The sequence below is a fragment of the Oncorhynchus nerka genome, linkage group LG2 (assembly GCF_034236695.1).
Source record: "Oncorhynchus nerka isolate Pitt River linkage group LG2, Oner_Uvic_2.0, whole genome shotgun sequence".
Classification (NCBI taxonomy): domain Eukaryota; kingdom Metazoa; phylum Chordata; class Actinopteri; order Salmoniformes; family Salmonidae; genus Oncorhynchus; species Oncorhynchus nerka.
In genome coordinates this window covers 50737060-50752885 of record NC_088397.1, presented here as the reverse complement: position 1 = coordinate 50752885, position 15826 = coordinate 50737060, and the positions used below count along the sequence as shown (strand labels likewise).

General features: G+C 42.8%; 1 protein-coding gene across 1 annotated transcript in view; it reads right to left on the bottom strand.

Moving 5' to 3' along the window:
* Positions 1-691: 691 nt before the first annotated feature.
* LOC115137077 (forkhead box protein P1-B-like) overlaps positions 692-15826 on the bottom strand; it is a 119590-nt gene continuing 104455 nt past the window's right edge. The window contains 8 exon segments of the mRNA XM_065027697.1: positions 692-5205; positions 7939-8105; positions 8338-8407; positions 9214-9335; positions 10992-11093; positions 11817-11842; positions 11845-11892; positions 12040-12250. Coding sequence (XP_064883769.1) covers positions 5067-5205; positions 7939-8105; positions 8338-8407; positions 9214-9335; positions 10992-11093; positions 11817-11842; positions 11845-11892; positions 12040-12250 — 885 coding nt within the window. The 3' untranslated portion in view covers positions 692-5066.

Genomic DNA, 15826 nt, shown 5'->3' with positions numbered 1-15826 from the left:
ATAATATACTTGTGACATTTATGTATAGGAGCAATAAGCTAAGCGAGAAACAATTTATGTCACCTAAAGCTTTTTAACGAATCAATGCAGCTATTTGTAATTGCTTGTTTCACAAGATTAAAAGTGCTTAGACTTGATCTCTGTCTCCTGTTTTGTGGCCAACATGACCTGTGCTTCCGTCATAAAAAAGCAAGTCTTGGTCATCAGCGTTAATTCCCGTCAAGAAATCCATATCGCTAATATTTCTGGAATTTTAATGCAGTTACAATTTATAGCTTATCAAATGCTGTTACCTAAATTGATGTTAGAACAGTTTAACTGTCTATTTTTAATTACAAGATAATTTAATGTTGAGGCTGATATGATAGTGGTGGTCCTTATCACAGACTCAGAAGTCCTGCAGAAGGTGACAAACAGGCCTGTATCTGTGACAATCTAACCTATACAACGACAACAAAAATCTAAAAATTATAATATTATTGTAAACTGCAGGTGTAATCGTTTTGAGGAGATTTTTGTAGTATAAAGTACCCAGGCAAAATAACATGAAGAAATAAATGATCAAGTGGCTTTTTTCGTTTGCTGCGTCCTGCGTTGGTACACATGGACAAGGCAACTATGATTTCAGTATGTTTTGTATGCAGATCCCTACCATTTCAACCAAGTAAGAAATGACTTCAGGAAACAAACGTGAACAACCAGCATTTTATTGCATTTTTAGAATGCTTACGTCAGTTATCGAGACTGACTGTACAACAGAATACTCTGCATCAGACAGACCAGGAATGATGAGGAGATTACAGACTGATGATGGAGGTGATGAGCAGAATATTTCGTTAATAAAACAGAAAACTACAGACTACAGCTTCAACAGAAAACTAACCTAACTGCTGAAACATTAAAGCACCGTGACAGCTGCTCTGCTGTACCCTCTTCCCTCCCTCCGCCAGAAGCACGGGTTGAGAGGATGATGGTACAACACAGTGGTGAACGACAGTGGGGTGGATCATGATTGATGGAACCGTGGCAAATTAGCATGGCCACAAGTGTCTTGAGGGGGAATCTGATGCTGCCTACACAGAGCACAGCAAGGTCAAAAGGTTACTCGACTTGGGTTGATATTTCTTGTTCAAAATTCAACATACAGTATATCAAGGACGAGTACAGTCCGACTCACAAACGTTTAACCTTTAAGCTCCACTTAAGACTGCTACCTGATGTGCTTGGCTTTACTTATCATGAAAAAATAACAGTTGAGATAAAAAATATAACAAAAAAACGGTATGTATTTCACCTAATGATGATGGGCTGATGATGATGACATCACTGATGATGTACGTATGAATGAATCGATTCCTCTGGAATAAAAACAAAGCATTTAACAAATACTCTACATCTTGGCACTGCATATTTTTCTTATTTTTCCTATTAGTTTCATATAAAATATCATTAGATTGATACACCCTTATACTATTACTGACCACTTAACTATTATTTCTCATCTCTGTGACCCTGGAATTAGTCATGCAAGATACCTCAGTCTTGTAGAGGAAATATACCTGTCTGCCCTTTTGCCGAGCAGTAATGTTTAACATATAGCCACAGAAGGCAGTGGTTGGACCATCAAAAGGAAGTATCAAAAACAGCTTAACACAAGGAAGAACAAAATCTGTACAAAATCCTTAGGTCAATGATAACAGAGAAAAAGTCTGTTTTCTATTTTACAGTTTAAAATCCTAAATCTGGGATAATCCCCCACCCTGCCCCGCCCATCTCGCACAGATGTCTGCATGTATGACGTTTTAAAGCAAGGATTACTAAGTAAAATACATTTGCAGTACAGTTTGCTATTCCAATACATACAGCAATTTTTCAAAGCTTTTTTTTTTTATAGCTAACACAAAGCAGTTGTGATAAAGCAAAAAGAATAACACACATGTAATTTTTTGATCTTTGAAAGAAACAAGCAAAGAAAACGACAAGAAAGACACAAGGCGCTATACTAACAACCTACTGTTGTAAAGCCCACGACCAAGCGACTGACAATAGACTGTGAAAAAGGGGATCAAATAAAGTTAGGTGATTTCTTCATGAAAAAAGGCCTGAGGTTTGGATTGATTTTGCAAAAAGGATGCGAGACCCTCAAGATAAACAAGCTCAAATGTTGTATTCTTATCATTTTTTTTTTTTTGCCTTTAAAAAAATATTTTTTCACTCACTACAGTTTTAGACTACACATGCAAGACATACAACTAAATGCAACTGAGTGAAACACATTTTTTTTCTCTTAATTTAATCATTCCCTATAGGTTTGAACTGAGGTCTGTGTACTAACAATTTTTCTCATGCTGTTATCTTTAGTAATGTCAAGCTACACATGCTGAGAATGCTCTAATCTACCAGCTTTCCCCCCTTTAGAATACCAAGCAAATCAGCAGAAGACTGGCTTTGGATGAAATCGAGTTGTTCTCACGATCCCAGTCCGGCTGTTACTGACCCATCCCACAGCTGCCTGCTATTGGATATTAAATACATTTTCTGAAAACCACAGATTGCCCTTTTCATTAGCAATAGGAAACGCATGATGAAATGTTCAAATAACTGCCATAAAGTACCTTGTACCCAGCTTATTAGTTGACAGGAGTGTTTTTTAATATAAAAAGTAATACGTTGACAGAAACTAAACACAATCATAAAGCCGTGCCAATGTTAACAGAGAACAGTAGAATCCCGTCAAGATAGCAGGACTCACTAAAGAGTGGCATACAATCGTTGGAAAGGGTACAAATTCATAAAGAATAAAAAAACCTAACAAAATATTTAATCATTGTGTGGTCCAGTTGAAGTAAAGAATCCTTTTTCACATTGTTCTCTACAAAGCTCTCCTGTCTACTGGTAAATCAACATCGTTATTATCATCATCTCCTTTTATCCACCCCCTTATGTTGCACAGTAATCTGCTGCTGATAGATGGACAGTGTGATCCCTTTCCCTCTCATTGGTCCAAAGACCATGCTCCCCTAATTTGGTCATAATGTTTGTCTGACTCTGCATCTCCCTTGAGGTTTTGGTCACTGCAAAGTCCTGCAGCTACTGTACTCGTCATGACAACCCTTTGGCTTTAAAGGGGATGACAGTCCGACTGCTTGAGGAGCACCCTCTCAAATCAATGAACCATTGGCTTGACAAAGCTGAGACTATACTCCATCAATAGATCCTGTCACATCCAATGGGAGAGAATGGAGGATATTTGGCCTTAACTGCTATTGCATGAAACAGAGAACATTGTTTTTACTTTGTAGTTTATCTTTGGTAGTCACAGAACAAGATATCCGACACATCAACAACTAAATACAAAAGTAAAACTAAAAACAGAACTAATAATAATAAATAAAAATGCAAAGTGGTTGCAGTCTTTAAAAAGTCAGTCTTTGACCGAGCATATTCCGTTTCATATCAATATACCAAACCTAGGATCAAGCCCATTTGTGTTCAGCCTCACAGCGCCACAGTCCCTGCATCAATCCCATTCACTCTATCGCAGGGCCTACACCACTACTCTGACTTGGTCATTGGGTTCTGCTGATGTTGACTACCGACTGTACCAGATCATCAGTTCGCTTGTGGAAGGGTGGGCGTCTGGGGCCGTAACATGGCTGACAAATACCGGAATGAAGCAATGATCAAGTCTTATTGCCCGTTTTGGGATTATCCCGAAATTAAGGACATTAATATTTCATCTGATGTGTGTAATTATTAATAATCACTCAGAACTGAGAGAGCCAAATGGTCATGCATATGGTAAAAGACATGACAACTATAGGGAATGCACTTTGATATCGTCAAGCCTGGCCAAACAATCCCTCCATGAGTGAAATGACAGTGGGGAAAACTAGACACGTTTGACCTACGATGACAGTTGTCTTCAGGAATCACAACTATCTGGTCTAAAATATCATCTTTGTCCTGCACACCTGGCATTTCATTTTCTTTCTAAAACTGGGAGCTTGCGAATGATCAGAAATGTGGATGCAGCTAACATGCACTGCCGTGAAGGGCTGTTCTCAGACATCATTTCATGAGGATAAATCATAACCTGCATGATTTCTCTGTCATTCATTCCCATCTTAAATTAAACTTCATTGATGCGTGGAGAGAGCCTTCATTACGAGTAGTGCATTGCAGACGGACTTCATGAGCTTGGGGGATGGGGGGGGGGGCTACATGTCAGGGAGGTGGCATTCTGAAGCATGTGGAATAAATGACAGAAAAATACTACTTGGTATTTTGACATTCTGCTTCATGTAAAGAAAAAAACATGGAGACAACATGAAAGGAAATCATATAAGCATTCATCAAGTGCTGACCATACAGAATCTCCACAGCACGGGCATGAGGTCTGATCAGTTAAAGAAATCAAAAGCGATAAAGAGCAATGTACAATGAAAAATACATACATTTAGATTTTAAACCCCTCACCCTCAAAACACAACAAAAAACATCCCTCCCACCCTAGATGGAAGCAAACCAATGAAGTTTTGAAGGCAGTGACAATGAACAAAATATACACACACACACACACAGTGTAAATTAAATGTCAGTCAATATCTCTTAAGTTTATGGGCATATGTGTGTGTGTGTGTGTGAGAGAGAGAGAAAAAGATAGAGAACCCCTCAGCAGTCCGTGCTCAGTGTGGTTGAGTGGGCTGCATGCAGTCCATACTGGCTGCACAGTGCAGGTCCAAGTCCATCCTGGATTTGAAATCACCACACTAACCAAGAAGTCCCCAGTACCAAACATGTCCATCCAACGCATGTTGAGTAGAAATGTCTTTTTTTTCCGTTCACTTAAACCAAAAAGTAGATATAAATCAAAAATACTCCCAAGTGAGACGTATTCTCGTTCTTGTGTTTTTCACTATGTATTTAATGGCACTAAAAGTCAATTGGAAACATTTGATAGCTGTCATCAGAGGGCTGAGACTGCAGTCTTGTATCTGTGTTATCTGTGACGTCGTGGCATCTCACAGATGACTAAGGTTAGTTCTGCCTCTGGGGGCCTGGCCTTACAGCATGTCATCGTGGCCCTGGTCGTCATCGTAATCTCTGTGGTGACCGAAATCTGGACTGTGGTTGGCCGTCATCACAAGGGAGAGGGGGCCTTCGTGGTCCTCCGGGTCCAGCGGTTCCTCTTTAATGTGATGCCTGTGTGGAAACAGAACACAAACAGACAGGGGGATGGTCCAGTTAGTTCATCTTTAGCTGGTTAAACCCTTGTTGAACCTTTCATTCTCTCTCAAAAACAGAATCACAGACATGTATTGATTCAGAAATTAGAGACAAAAACAAATGAATGGCTCTAATGAATCTCTGAGAGGGGCCTCACTGGGCTGGGCTTGATGATAATTTCACCTTCCTTTGAGGTATTCCAATCCCAGGAAACCGGCAGGCTTTATTTTCATAGCAGCTGACAACTGGGTATTCACTTAGAATTGATAAATGAGGAAGATTAACAACGTGCGACGGGGAGAGAGAAGAATGGACTCTGCGGAGGGAGCGAGTGGGGGGTTTGTCAGCCTCCTGGTGGCGGTGGATCAGTGGCGTGCTGTGTGTTCCCCTTCCTACTCGTTAACATGCACAACCTGCGAGGCGGGTCTCCAGAGGATGACCCCGAGCCGGCTTCTATCATTAATCAACTTCAAGCAAACACAGCGACCAGACACCGCTATACATGCTTTAAACTCCAAAATGAATGCATATTTTCACCCAAGTGTCAATAAGAGAAGAAAAGCGCTGGCAGGAAGGCGCGAGAGCAGAGCAGAAAGACTCAACACAACACTGTGATAAGAAACAGGAGCAAGAGAATAATAACACTGTCAGTTGTAAACAAGGCAAAACATGAACCCAGCCCACTGCCTGGGCAAAGGGGGCTCTAAAGAGATCTGCCACATTCTCATTACAGAAACACTGCAGGAATAAAGCGCACGGGAAGGAGGCTCCACAGGCGCAGAGAGGAGGGAAAAAGGGGGTAGCATATTATGAGCAGCTGCGGGATGTTTTCCCCCTTTTCTAACCATTTCAATGGTTCTTTTTTAGAAATCGATACACAGAGTCAAATAACGATATATTATCATCCAAAAATAATATGGCAATGTGTAACTGTATACATTTTATGTCCCCCGTCACTATGTGTCAGTACGAGATGCCGAGCTCGTTTTGACCAGCGGCCAGCGGCATGCACGTTCCAGATTTATTTACCCACAAACGTTACACAAATTAGATGTATTTACCCACAGACTTGAAAACAAGTTCAACACAAACGAGCTGACAAAACAGGGAGAAAAGTAAAGTCAGCTTTTCTACTGGTTTCAGATCAAAGTAACTCCACAAGTCACATCGCCTCAGGTCTCAATCCCTCGCTGCAGGGCAAACATGAAATTGTTATTATTATGCTATTGAACTGCATGCTGATTCCACACTCTGCTTTTAATTAGCTGGCTGAGGCTGGATACCTGACTATAGTCTTCCTGTAAAATAGAACGGCCCCTGTTTTCCTCCCTGTGTTAAAAGCCTAACTCTGACGAACACCATGCAGGGCTGTGAGATAGGCAGCTGGTAAACACATGTAAGGCCTGGGCCACTCCATAGTCAAGCCTGATGTCTGTACACCAGGTGAAGAGCTGTGAGCCAGGTTGGGTTCGGGTGGGACGAGGATGTTGCGAGTCTGCAGATTGTGTGAGGTGCATCTCTTGGAGAACAGAGAGGAGAGAGGGAGCCGGCTTGAGAGCGATAGAGGGTGCTAGCTCGTAAACCTGAACGTTTGTTTGAAGGCGTGCTGCTTCATAGAAGATAGAGGAAATGTGGCGCTGCGCAAACGCACTGAAGTTGAACGCTCGGACAAATTTTCTACTCGTATAAAGCTTATCCACACGGAGTAATTGTGAAAAAGCTCAGAATATGGGTTTAATCAGCCTCAAGATAAAGAGAGGGAGAGAGACACAGGCAGCCTTTGGGCCAGCACACCCATCCTGTCTCTGCCTTTCCTGTTCCAGAGCGATGCCCAAAGCTATGTTCACAGTGATTAGGGATGGCACTTTTCTCCATTTCGCCACAAGCTCAATACTGCACCTTTTTGTTTTCCGGCACAACTTCCCTCTAGCTCTGATGTTTTACGGGGCCATCCCTAAATCTAGCAGAGCTGCACATCGGTGCCCCACATCTGGAAACGATGCTGCCTGCCCCATATTATTTTAGGCTTCAAACAACTTAGCAGACACTCCTATACAACAAGTGAATAGGGAACTGTGGTTTCCAGGCCGACCACAGCTTTCCTACATGGGAACCTTGGACTAGTTCTTCTAGAATAATTATGCTTTTTTTCTTGTTTTTCTTTCGACGGCTCAGAGGGTTCTGAACGTGTTGGAGCTCATGTTTCAGTGTGGAGGAGACAGCAGCTTTGTCACTTTTCTTTCTGGCATTTTGTAAATATTTGTAATAAATTGAAGAGGTGATTATGGCTGGACTCAGCAGATGGCAGGACACATTTTTGAACCGTAATAAAGAAGAGTTTATAAACTTTGTGTTGAAATAACAGAGGGCTCCGGTCTTTTCTTCCCGGCCTTGCCTGGCTTTAAAACCTTCCAGAAGGTGGAGTTTCCATTTTCAGGGAGGGCTGCAGCCACAGTCCTGGCCCTGACCCTTCATTCAACTGCGCCAATATCATCCTCTCTTTATTTATAATCCTGTTTATCACTCTTCATTTAGTATAACATTGACATTTAATATCAAATTCTAAAGCATTTGAGTGGATTTTGAAATGTTCTATCAAAAGCCATTATATTTGGGATCTATTTGAATCAGTGGTGACCAGCTGAAACTCGTTCCTTTCCTCCAGTCTTAAACAAATACTGCAGATAAAAAAAGTAAGGAGCCACTCACATAGCTGGCAAGGGAGAGCGTCCTGGACTGCTGTCACTGCCGTTGCTGTTTCCATGGTCCATCGCTCCGTTCATCTCCTCTCGGATGGCATTCGCCAGGGAGTTGAGGGTGGGACTTCCAATGGAAGCAGTAGTGTATAGAGGTATGTTGTTTTCTGCCATTGAAGCCTGAAAAGCATGCACAGTGTTAAAACAGTGAAACGGAAGAAAACTGTCAGCACTTTTCAGCCTGCCAACCCACCACCCGCACATCCAAAACAAGGAAGAATGACCAGGAATAGGAGGTGGACACAGTGTTATGTTTATTATTTCCTGCCTTTCTTTCCCTCACAGTAAAAGGTTAAAAGGTAAAGCAGTGAACGCCCAGAGAGCTTGAGACTGAGTCAGTATTCACATTTACCTGGAAGGCTGCAGAGAGAGCTGGCCCATAACCCAAGCTGCTCTGGATGTTCTTCACTAATGCTGGACTTCTGCAGAAAACAACTTTAGTTTAGAAAATGCTCATCATTCATTTAGTACATTCCATGCAATTTTATCAATCCCCAAAGTTCACAGAATCATTTCAATTCATTGTAAGGAAGACAAAACAGGTTGATGAAAGCAGGTTGTGTAAAAGCACGATGTAATGATGGAAGAGCTGAACACAGAGGCATGATGGGAACACAGAGGCATTGATGGGAACACAGAGGCGGAGCATGCAGGTGGTGGGGGGGAGGGGGGGGGGGGTTGGGGGTCAGGAAGCAGAGTGGGCCAGGCGGAAGTGCTTACTGTACGAGCAGCTCATCAAAGTTCTCATCAGCGGTGTATTTCCGAGGGCGGCCTCGCTGTACGTGGCGGCCGCGTTTAAACTCCTCATCATCAACAGTCCAAAAGGACCCAAACTCATCCTCTACTCTCACAAAGCACTTATGCAGGGAAAGGTTGGTGCGAATGGCACCCTGAGCAGGAGACGAGCATCAGGGCAGCCAGATGCAGATGCAGTGATCACAACAACACAGGGACAGATAGACAGAGGGACAGACAGACCAACACCAGTCACAGACAGAGGGACAAGGGAGGAGAGGGAGATGATCAACATGAAAATAAGCACAAGCCAATGTGGGTTATGGTTACACCACCAGGAGTAGAAGACGGAAAGCACGGGGGATGCTGCACACTAAAGCAAACAGCGACTTTTGGGGGACATCGTGGCACGCAGACAATGACATGGAGCAGCCTCTTCCCATAGATCCACAACCAGACAAACGCCAGAGTCGGCCAGAGATGGCAGACCTACCCACTGATCTTTTGTGGCCTTCTCTTTTGGAACTCTAGTTCATCCACTGTCCACACAGCCCCTTTAACGTTTTCTACTCGCACAAAACACTTGTGAAGACTAAGATTATGCCGGACTGCGTTCTGCAGTTGGTGTAAAAAAAAGAGAAGGGAGAGAAAAATTCTATCAACACAAGAAAATGTCTAATAATGAACCACTTCATTTCAGAGAAGAAACATTTAGACAGACACATGATAGATCCTGGACATAAATACAGTACATTCTTTCAAGTATCAGTGATCTATTGGCAGTAGACTGCCAAAAGTATCAAATGACAAAAACATTGTGGAAATATTTTCCAGTTACTATGGCAATACAGTTTCATTTCATCAACATCCTTTTAAAATATATTTCATAGAGCTTGAATTTATGATGAGCCATTTGAGAAGAGCCTACTGATAACAAAGCCCCAAATGAACAAAGACCTTGATCAAATAAACCAGTCTGTTTGGTTTGTCAGTTTCAGTTATGACCTTACCTACAATTGAACATTAATGGAGAAGACACATTTCCAAAAGCTTCAGCTTGTGGGTTATATGATAAGCTTTTTCATAAGAACATTTGCAGAGTATGCGGGTTACTTTTCTTAAAGTGGCAATCAGCAGTTGAAACAATAACAACATGCTTTCCCCGCCACTGTTGTTTCGGTAAAAAGCTGAGGGATGAGGCTGGAGAATCCAAAGACAGAGCTATGGATGCAAACGGTGACCATCCATGCCATCGAAATTATAGTTTTGAGGCTATACAGTGTTTGTTGACATTTATTTTTGTTTAAAATATGCGTCAAATAAGCTTATATTTTGGGTTCTGATGGGGTACCACAGCTAAACTAAACTCATGAGGCATTTATAAGTTACATTATTTAAGAATCAATGGGTACATATAATTCATTTATAAGTCCAAAAATGGATGTAACAACTGCAGATTCTCCTTTTAAATAAACCAATCACTGACACATGAGATTGGAACTCTGTATACGTATGGCCCTTTGTCATCTGAGTGCTTTATTGAGTGTGTGTGTGTGTGTGTGTGTGCATGCATGCCTCTATGCAGGAGTGTTTCACAGTGTGGGATTTGGTGTTTATAACTCCAATGTGCCCCTATGGTAGGGCTGTCAGCGGCCTGCGAAGGCAGGCAGTTAAAGAGAGAGGACAGTGAGCTGTGGAGGGGGGCTGGTGTGGGGCTCAGGGGTTTATTCACAGCTGCATTGTGGATACGCTACACTACAGGCCCTCCCTGCCTTATGAGGGTAGCCTTCAATGCTTCATCACTCTCTTGTCCTTTGGTTTTAGTCTGCCCTCTCTTACTAAACCCTCTCTTTTTCTGTCTTGTGTTTCTCTTGGGGTTTGTTTGCCTGTGTGTGTGTGTGTGTGGCCCAGTGGAAAAGGTGTTCTCACTTTAAATTCTGTGGGAGTGTCTCGGCCAGGAGTCCCTGGCAGCACAGTAGGGAGTTAAACACATCCACCCACTACCAAAAACATCTCCAAATATTAGGTGGGGATTTTCTTTGACAAGAATGCACAATTTCCCTTATACTTCTTTCTGCGAGGTTACAGACAGTTTGTGTTAGGGGTGGCTCTATTCGGATAGAACAAGCGGGCAAAGTTATGAATTGGGTAAAGACTCATTCATTGCATTTAAACTTGATACATTTGACATCATTTAATTCCACAAGATCAACACAACTGTCCCTGCCCTTTATATTAGTCTGAGGAAGTCAAAGTGAAGAGTGGTTTTACCTTCCATGTTGCGGCGTTGCGCCTGAAATATGCAAACATTCGTGTGAACCAGTTGTAAATTTCATTTAGTGTTAGCTGTTTTTCCGGTGATTCAAGGATAGCCTGGAAAAAGAGACAGAAACAACATTTAACATTTTGTTCCCTCTGAAAAACAATCAATTATTCACAAGTGGCATGCAGGTTGTGTGTGCTCTCCTGAAAGAACACAGACGACAGTTCATCGTCTGTCCGTGTGATGATGTGTACCCTCTCGCTTTGTTTATGGAACACTGTATGGTTCCCATTCAAATCTCACAATTTGAATATATTTATTTTGTCAGTGTAAAAATGGAGGGAAGCGAAAACATTTCTCAGGCAGATTACAGGCCAGCAATTATGCCAGGCTTAGATACATTCCTGAGATGACAGATTACTGCGGGCTGGCCAGATAATTGACTGGCCATCTTAAAACAGGCTCATCCCTACTGTTGTGTGAAATTAATTTCATAATAATCACATCCACTGTAATGCTTAATCAAAAGCAAATGTTATTTATGGCCGTTTTTTGGAGTCCCGAGTGCATTCTTGTACTCATTTGCAGATGGTTAATCTTCTGCTGCGCGTCTAAATTGTATTTGAAATTTAACAAGGAAGGGAGAGAAAAAAAAGCAGAAAATAAGCAAATCTGTGTCTTGGCTGAATATTTATCTAATGCGTGTTCTGCTAACGACAGAAGCCACTGAAGCAGATTAAAGGCTCTATTCCTTTAAATGACAGATTAAATACATTGCAAGTTACCAGCTCAGAGAAGTGCAGAGCGGAGGCATCTGACCAGAGGATCCTTACCTGGCGTATAAGTGAGGCATATGTGAAGGAGGTCTGACTTCAGCATTCATGTAGAACTCTTTGTTCTGGACAATATCTGTACAAAGGGAGCAAACACAGCATACAGACGAACATAGAGAAAGGCCATAGTTAGTAGCTATTATAGATACACTTGTAGTGTGACTTGAAATTGTATGTGCGCGCGTGTGTGTGTTTATGTGTGTGTGGTATATGCTTCCAATACCTGGGGAAATGGGCATGTTGTACTTGTCAGAGTAGCGCCGGCGCATGGGGCCCACGCTGTGGTGGAGGCTGTTGGGGGTGATGACGGAGTAGGCCTGGGACAGGGGAGTCAGGGGGGCCGTGGGGGTGGTTGGGGTCTGGGGCAGGCTCAGAGGGGGCGAGGCCTCAGGGGGGGCTGTTTTGGACAGGGTGACGTTGGACACCAGGTTGAGCTGGGAGGGAGAGTTAACAAAACAAAACACAGACAGAAAGACAAAAGCTCGTTAATTACCCGGCGTCTCAGATGCCTCATTGGCTAAGCTGATCACAGCTCTAATTATGGCCAACCCCGAGGATGATCTGTGAACGTTCGCTAAACGCTTAGAAAACAACCGAGGAGTCCTGCTCATGCTCTCTCCACCTCCCGTCTCCTACTCCTCTAACGGCTCAGCTCCCTGCTCTCGGTTTTCTTCCCTTTGTTTGATCTGCTGGCATCACATCCGTGGCGACCGGCGAGGGGAGATGGGCGGCCCTAACAGCCCTGACAAATGACAATGTGATTCTTACCTACCGCTGAGCAGCTACTAATAAGCCACGGAAAGGAAGCGGCCAATCTGGGCTAATTACAAGCTGAAATTGTATTGTAAGGACTCTAATTAGGAGATGCTTATGGAGGTGATCTGATGATTAAATGCTGTATCTGAATGACCCCATCACCTGGGCTACGCTGTCTGGCGCAAGATGCATCCCAAATATTTGGTTGAGAGGGAGAATGAGAGGGGTTGCTTTTCTGTCAAGGGTGGGGGTGTGGGGAGGGATATTAGTAATAATGGCTACAAGGTAAACGAATTAAGCCAAGTGCTCCGAACGTATACCATGGCTTCCAGCAGCTGTGGCTGCTTCCAAACTCTGCCAAGCCTCCACAGTGGAGCAGCAGTCAAGTGGAAAATTCTAGTCTGACCCATTGCTCCTGCTATTAATTTGCAGGAAAGCTAATGACACATATACATATTCGCACAAAATTGTTCTAATTGCTCATTTGCCAAAGGAGGCCAGTTTCCAAATTAAACATGACTTTAGTCTGCAAGGAAAGAGGGGAGGAAAAGAGAGAGAGAAAGAGAGAGAGAGAGAGAGAGAGAGAGAGAGAGAGAGAGAGAGAGAGAGAGAAAGAGAGAGTAGAGTAGAGACAGAGAGACAGAGAGGAGAGAGAGTAGAGAGGGAAAGAGAGAGAGAAAGAGAGTAGAGAGAGAGAGTGGGCAGGAGGCATCTCATCTTTGACAATCATTTGTGGATTGTGCTAACAAATTAATGAAATGCCAACGCTGTCAATTGCTTTGGAGGTATCAGATGTCTACGTTTAGCTGATAATGGTTGTGGGTTACAGTGGAGGCGCAGGGCTTGCAGGTGAAAGTGAACAGACAGTGTTTAACATCTCACCCCCCCACACACATGGATCCTCCACGGCCACCCAATTACCACAACCCTATTAACAGTCATTACCACCAAGAGGGCCCCACATGATAGACAGGTATATAATAAAGAAATCTGGGGCTGCCTGCACGGCTGGCACCACCGCTATATTTATCCTTGACATGACATTGACTTAACGAGGTTACGGCTAGTGTGATTTTTTTTGAATGAATTGTAGTCTGTGTATTTGTATTCATTTGCATTACACTTGCTAAAACATGGGAATTGTGCCTGTTTTTTTCCCTGCATCAATAGAGATGTGTAAATACAGCACGTGATGTTTATTAAGAATTCTGAGGCCAGAATATGCCTTTTGGCAGAGTTCTACACAAATAATGTGTTACAACAATTACTGTAAGCACATAAATGTATACATTACATTCACTACTGTACGAGGGTGTTATTCTAAATCAAGGGCCAAATAAATCACACTTGGGTTGGTTGTTTTCTGACACAATACTATCAATAGACTTATTTTCCTGTGGATTAGCAGTCTTTGTTTCATGTTTCATCCATATTCCCCAGCCAAAAACAGTGAGTGGCCCTCAACAATAGGCCAGACAGCCTGGTAATAGCCTGGCCTTTGTTTCCCTCAGCATTTGGGCTCACTCCAGTGCAGAGACAAAATGAGACTTCAGACAGAAATTAATGAAATGGTAATTGGTGATCTAATTATACTGGCTTTGACTTGCCAAGCTGCTAAAGAAAATAAACAAAAAAGTCCCTCCTTAATTATGTACTGCGAAAAGGTCAGACTTCTGACGAGAATGCTTAGTGACACCAACTACAGAGACCCAACCCCACGCCCACACAAACACACGCACGCACGCACACACACACACGCACACACACACAGATTGTTTATGCACTGTATTCTTCTTTTTTTATATATATTTTTAAAGCTCATAGGAATAAATTAAATCATATTCAGTTGACACTGTATGTACAGTATATATCTATGTGTTATGTATTTAATTAGGACTAACTGTAAAATAGTAACTGTAAAATGCAGGCAATTGCTGTTGTCTGTCGTGACTGAATGGTTTTTCTCCCATCAACACCCACTCCCTGAACAGTCTATAGTCTAAAGCCTGGTCTGAGGTCAGCTCCAGCTCCAGTCTAACTGAGAGCTCCAGCTGGGACTGTGGGATTCCCCCACTGATCCAGCCACTGAGCCACACCACGGCTAGACACGTTTATCATAGCATATCATTGCAGCTACCAGCATGCACTGCACCACCGCTGGAGAATGCAGGAATTGTATTTATTTGAATAAAAGCAGCACTGGTCTGGTACCCACCCCCCAGAGCTTTAGCACAGAGCCCTGACACAGCCATTCCCACTGGCCCTGGGGGAGAGGTAGAGAAGTCAAGATGCTATCTGCTGCCCCAGCCACTTTTCATATACAAATGTCCCCGTGACAGGCACTCGTTCTGAAGCCTAATCTACACAATCAGTGTGTGTGACAGAGGCAAAGCTCCGACAAGCAGCCTATTGTCACATCTCCAGGCACTTTGTTGACTGCCTGCCTTCCTGCACTATGTGGCGCGCCGTACAGACATTCTGCCCATCAATAGCTCCAGACTGACTGTAAATATATGATTGAGGCTTTGAAAGGAACTTGTCAGAGGAGCGGTTCTCTCTCTCTCTGTGTGTGTGTGTCTCTGTGTGTGTGTGTCTCTGTGTGTGTGTGTCTGTGTGTGTGTGTGTCTGTGTGTGTGTGTGTCTCTGTGTTCAGCCCAAGCAGTGTAATGGCCCTCATGCCTTTGGCACTATGAATGAACTGTCACAATGACTGAACTATGGTAATGGCGCTCCTTCTTAAACATGACAAAATAGCAGTACGCTGTATTTTTAAGTGGTACCCCTGTAAGACAAGGATTAAACAGTAAGTTATATCGTGACATGATGACTTAACATACATGGTGTTATGGTCCGAAAAATGTGTCAAGATAAGGAATTGAACAGCCATCACGATTGCTCTTAATTTGAGAAACATGTTGTATTTCTGAAGCTTATTTTGGGGGAATCCCCAGGATACCATCTTCACAACCAATTGAAGACGTTGAGGAGATTTTTCAATTTCAAAGAAAAGTCTATATTTTACCACGCTACAGAGGTCTATGGTGTCGGCTCATACCAACACTAGTTCAGCCACCACTGACCGCTGTTACCATGTGAGTTAATCATCAGAACAAAATAGAATCTGGGATGTCAAAATATGTCACCAAAACATTTTTTTTTGTGCTCCTCTCAAGTGAGCAGCTGCTTTCGTTTAGCAGGTACATAAAAGAGAAGAGGAAATACATTAATACATAGAAGTGTGGCAATTAGACAAG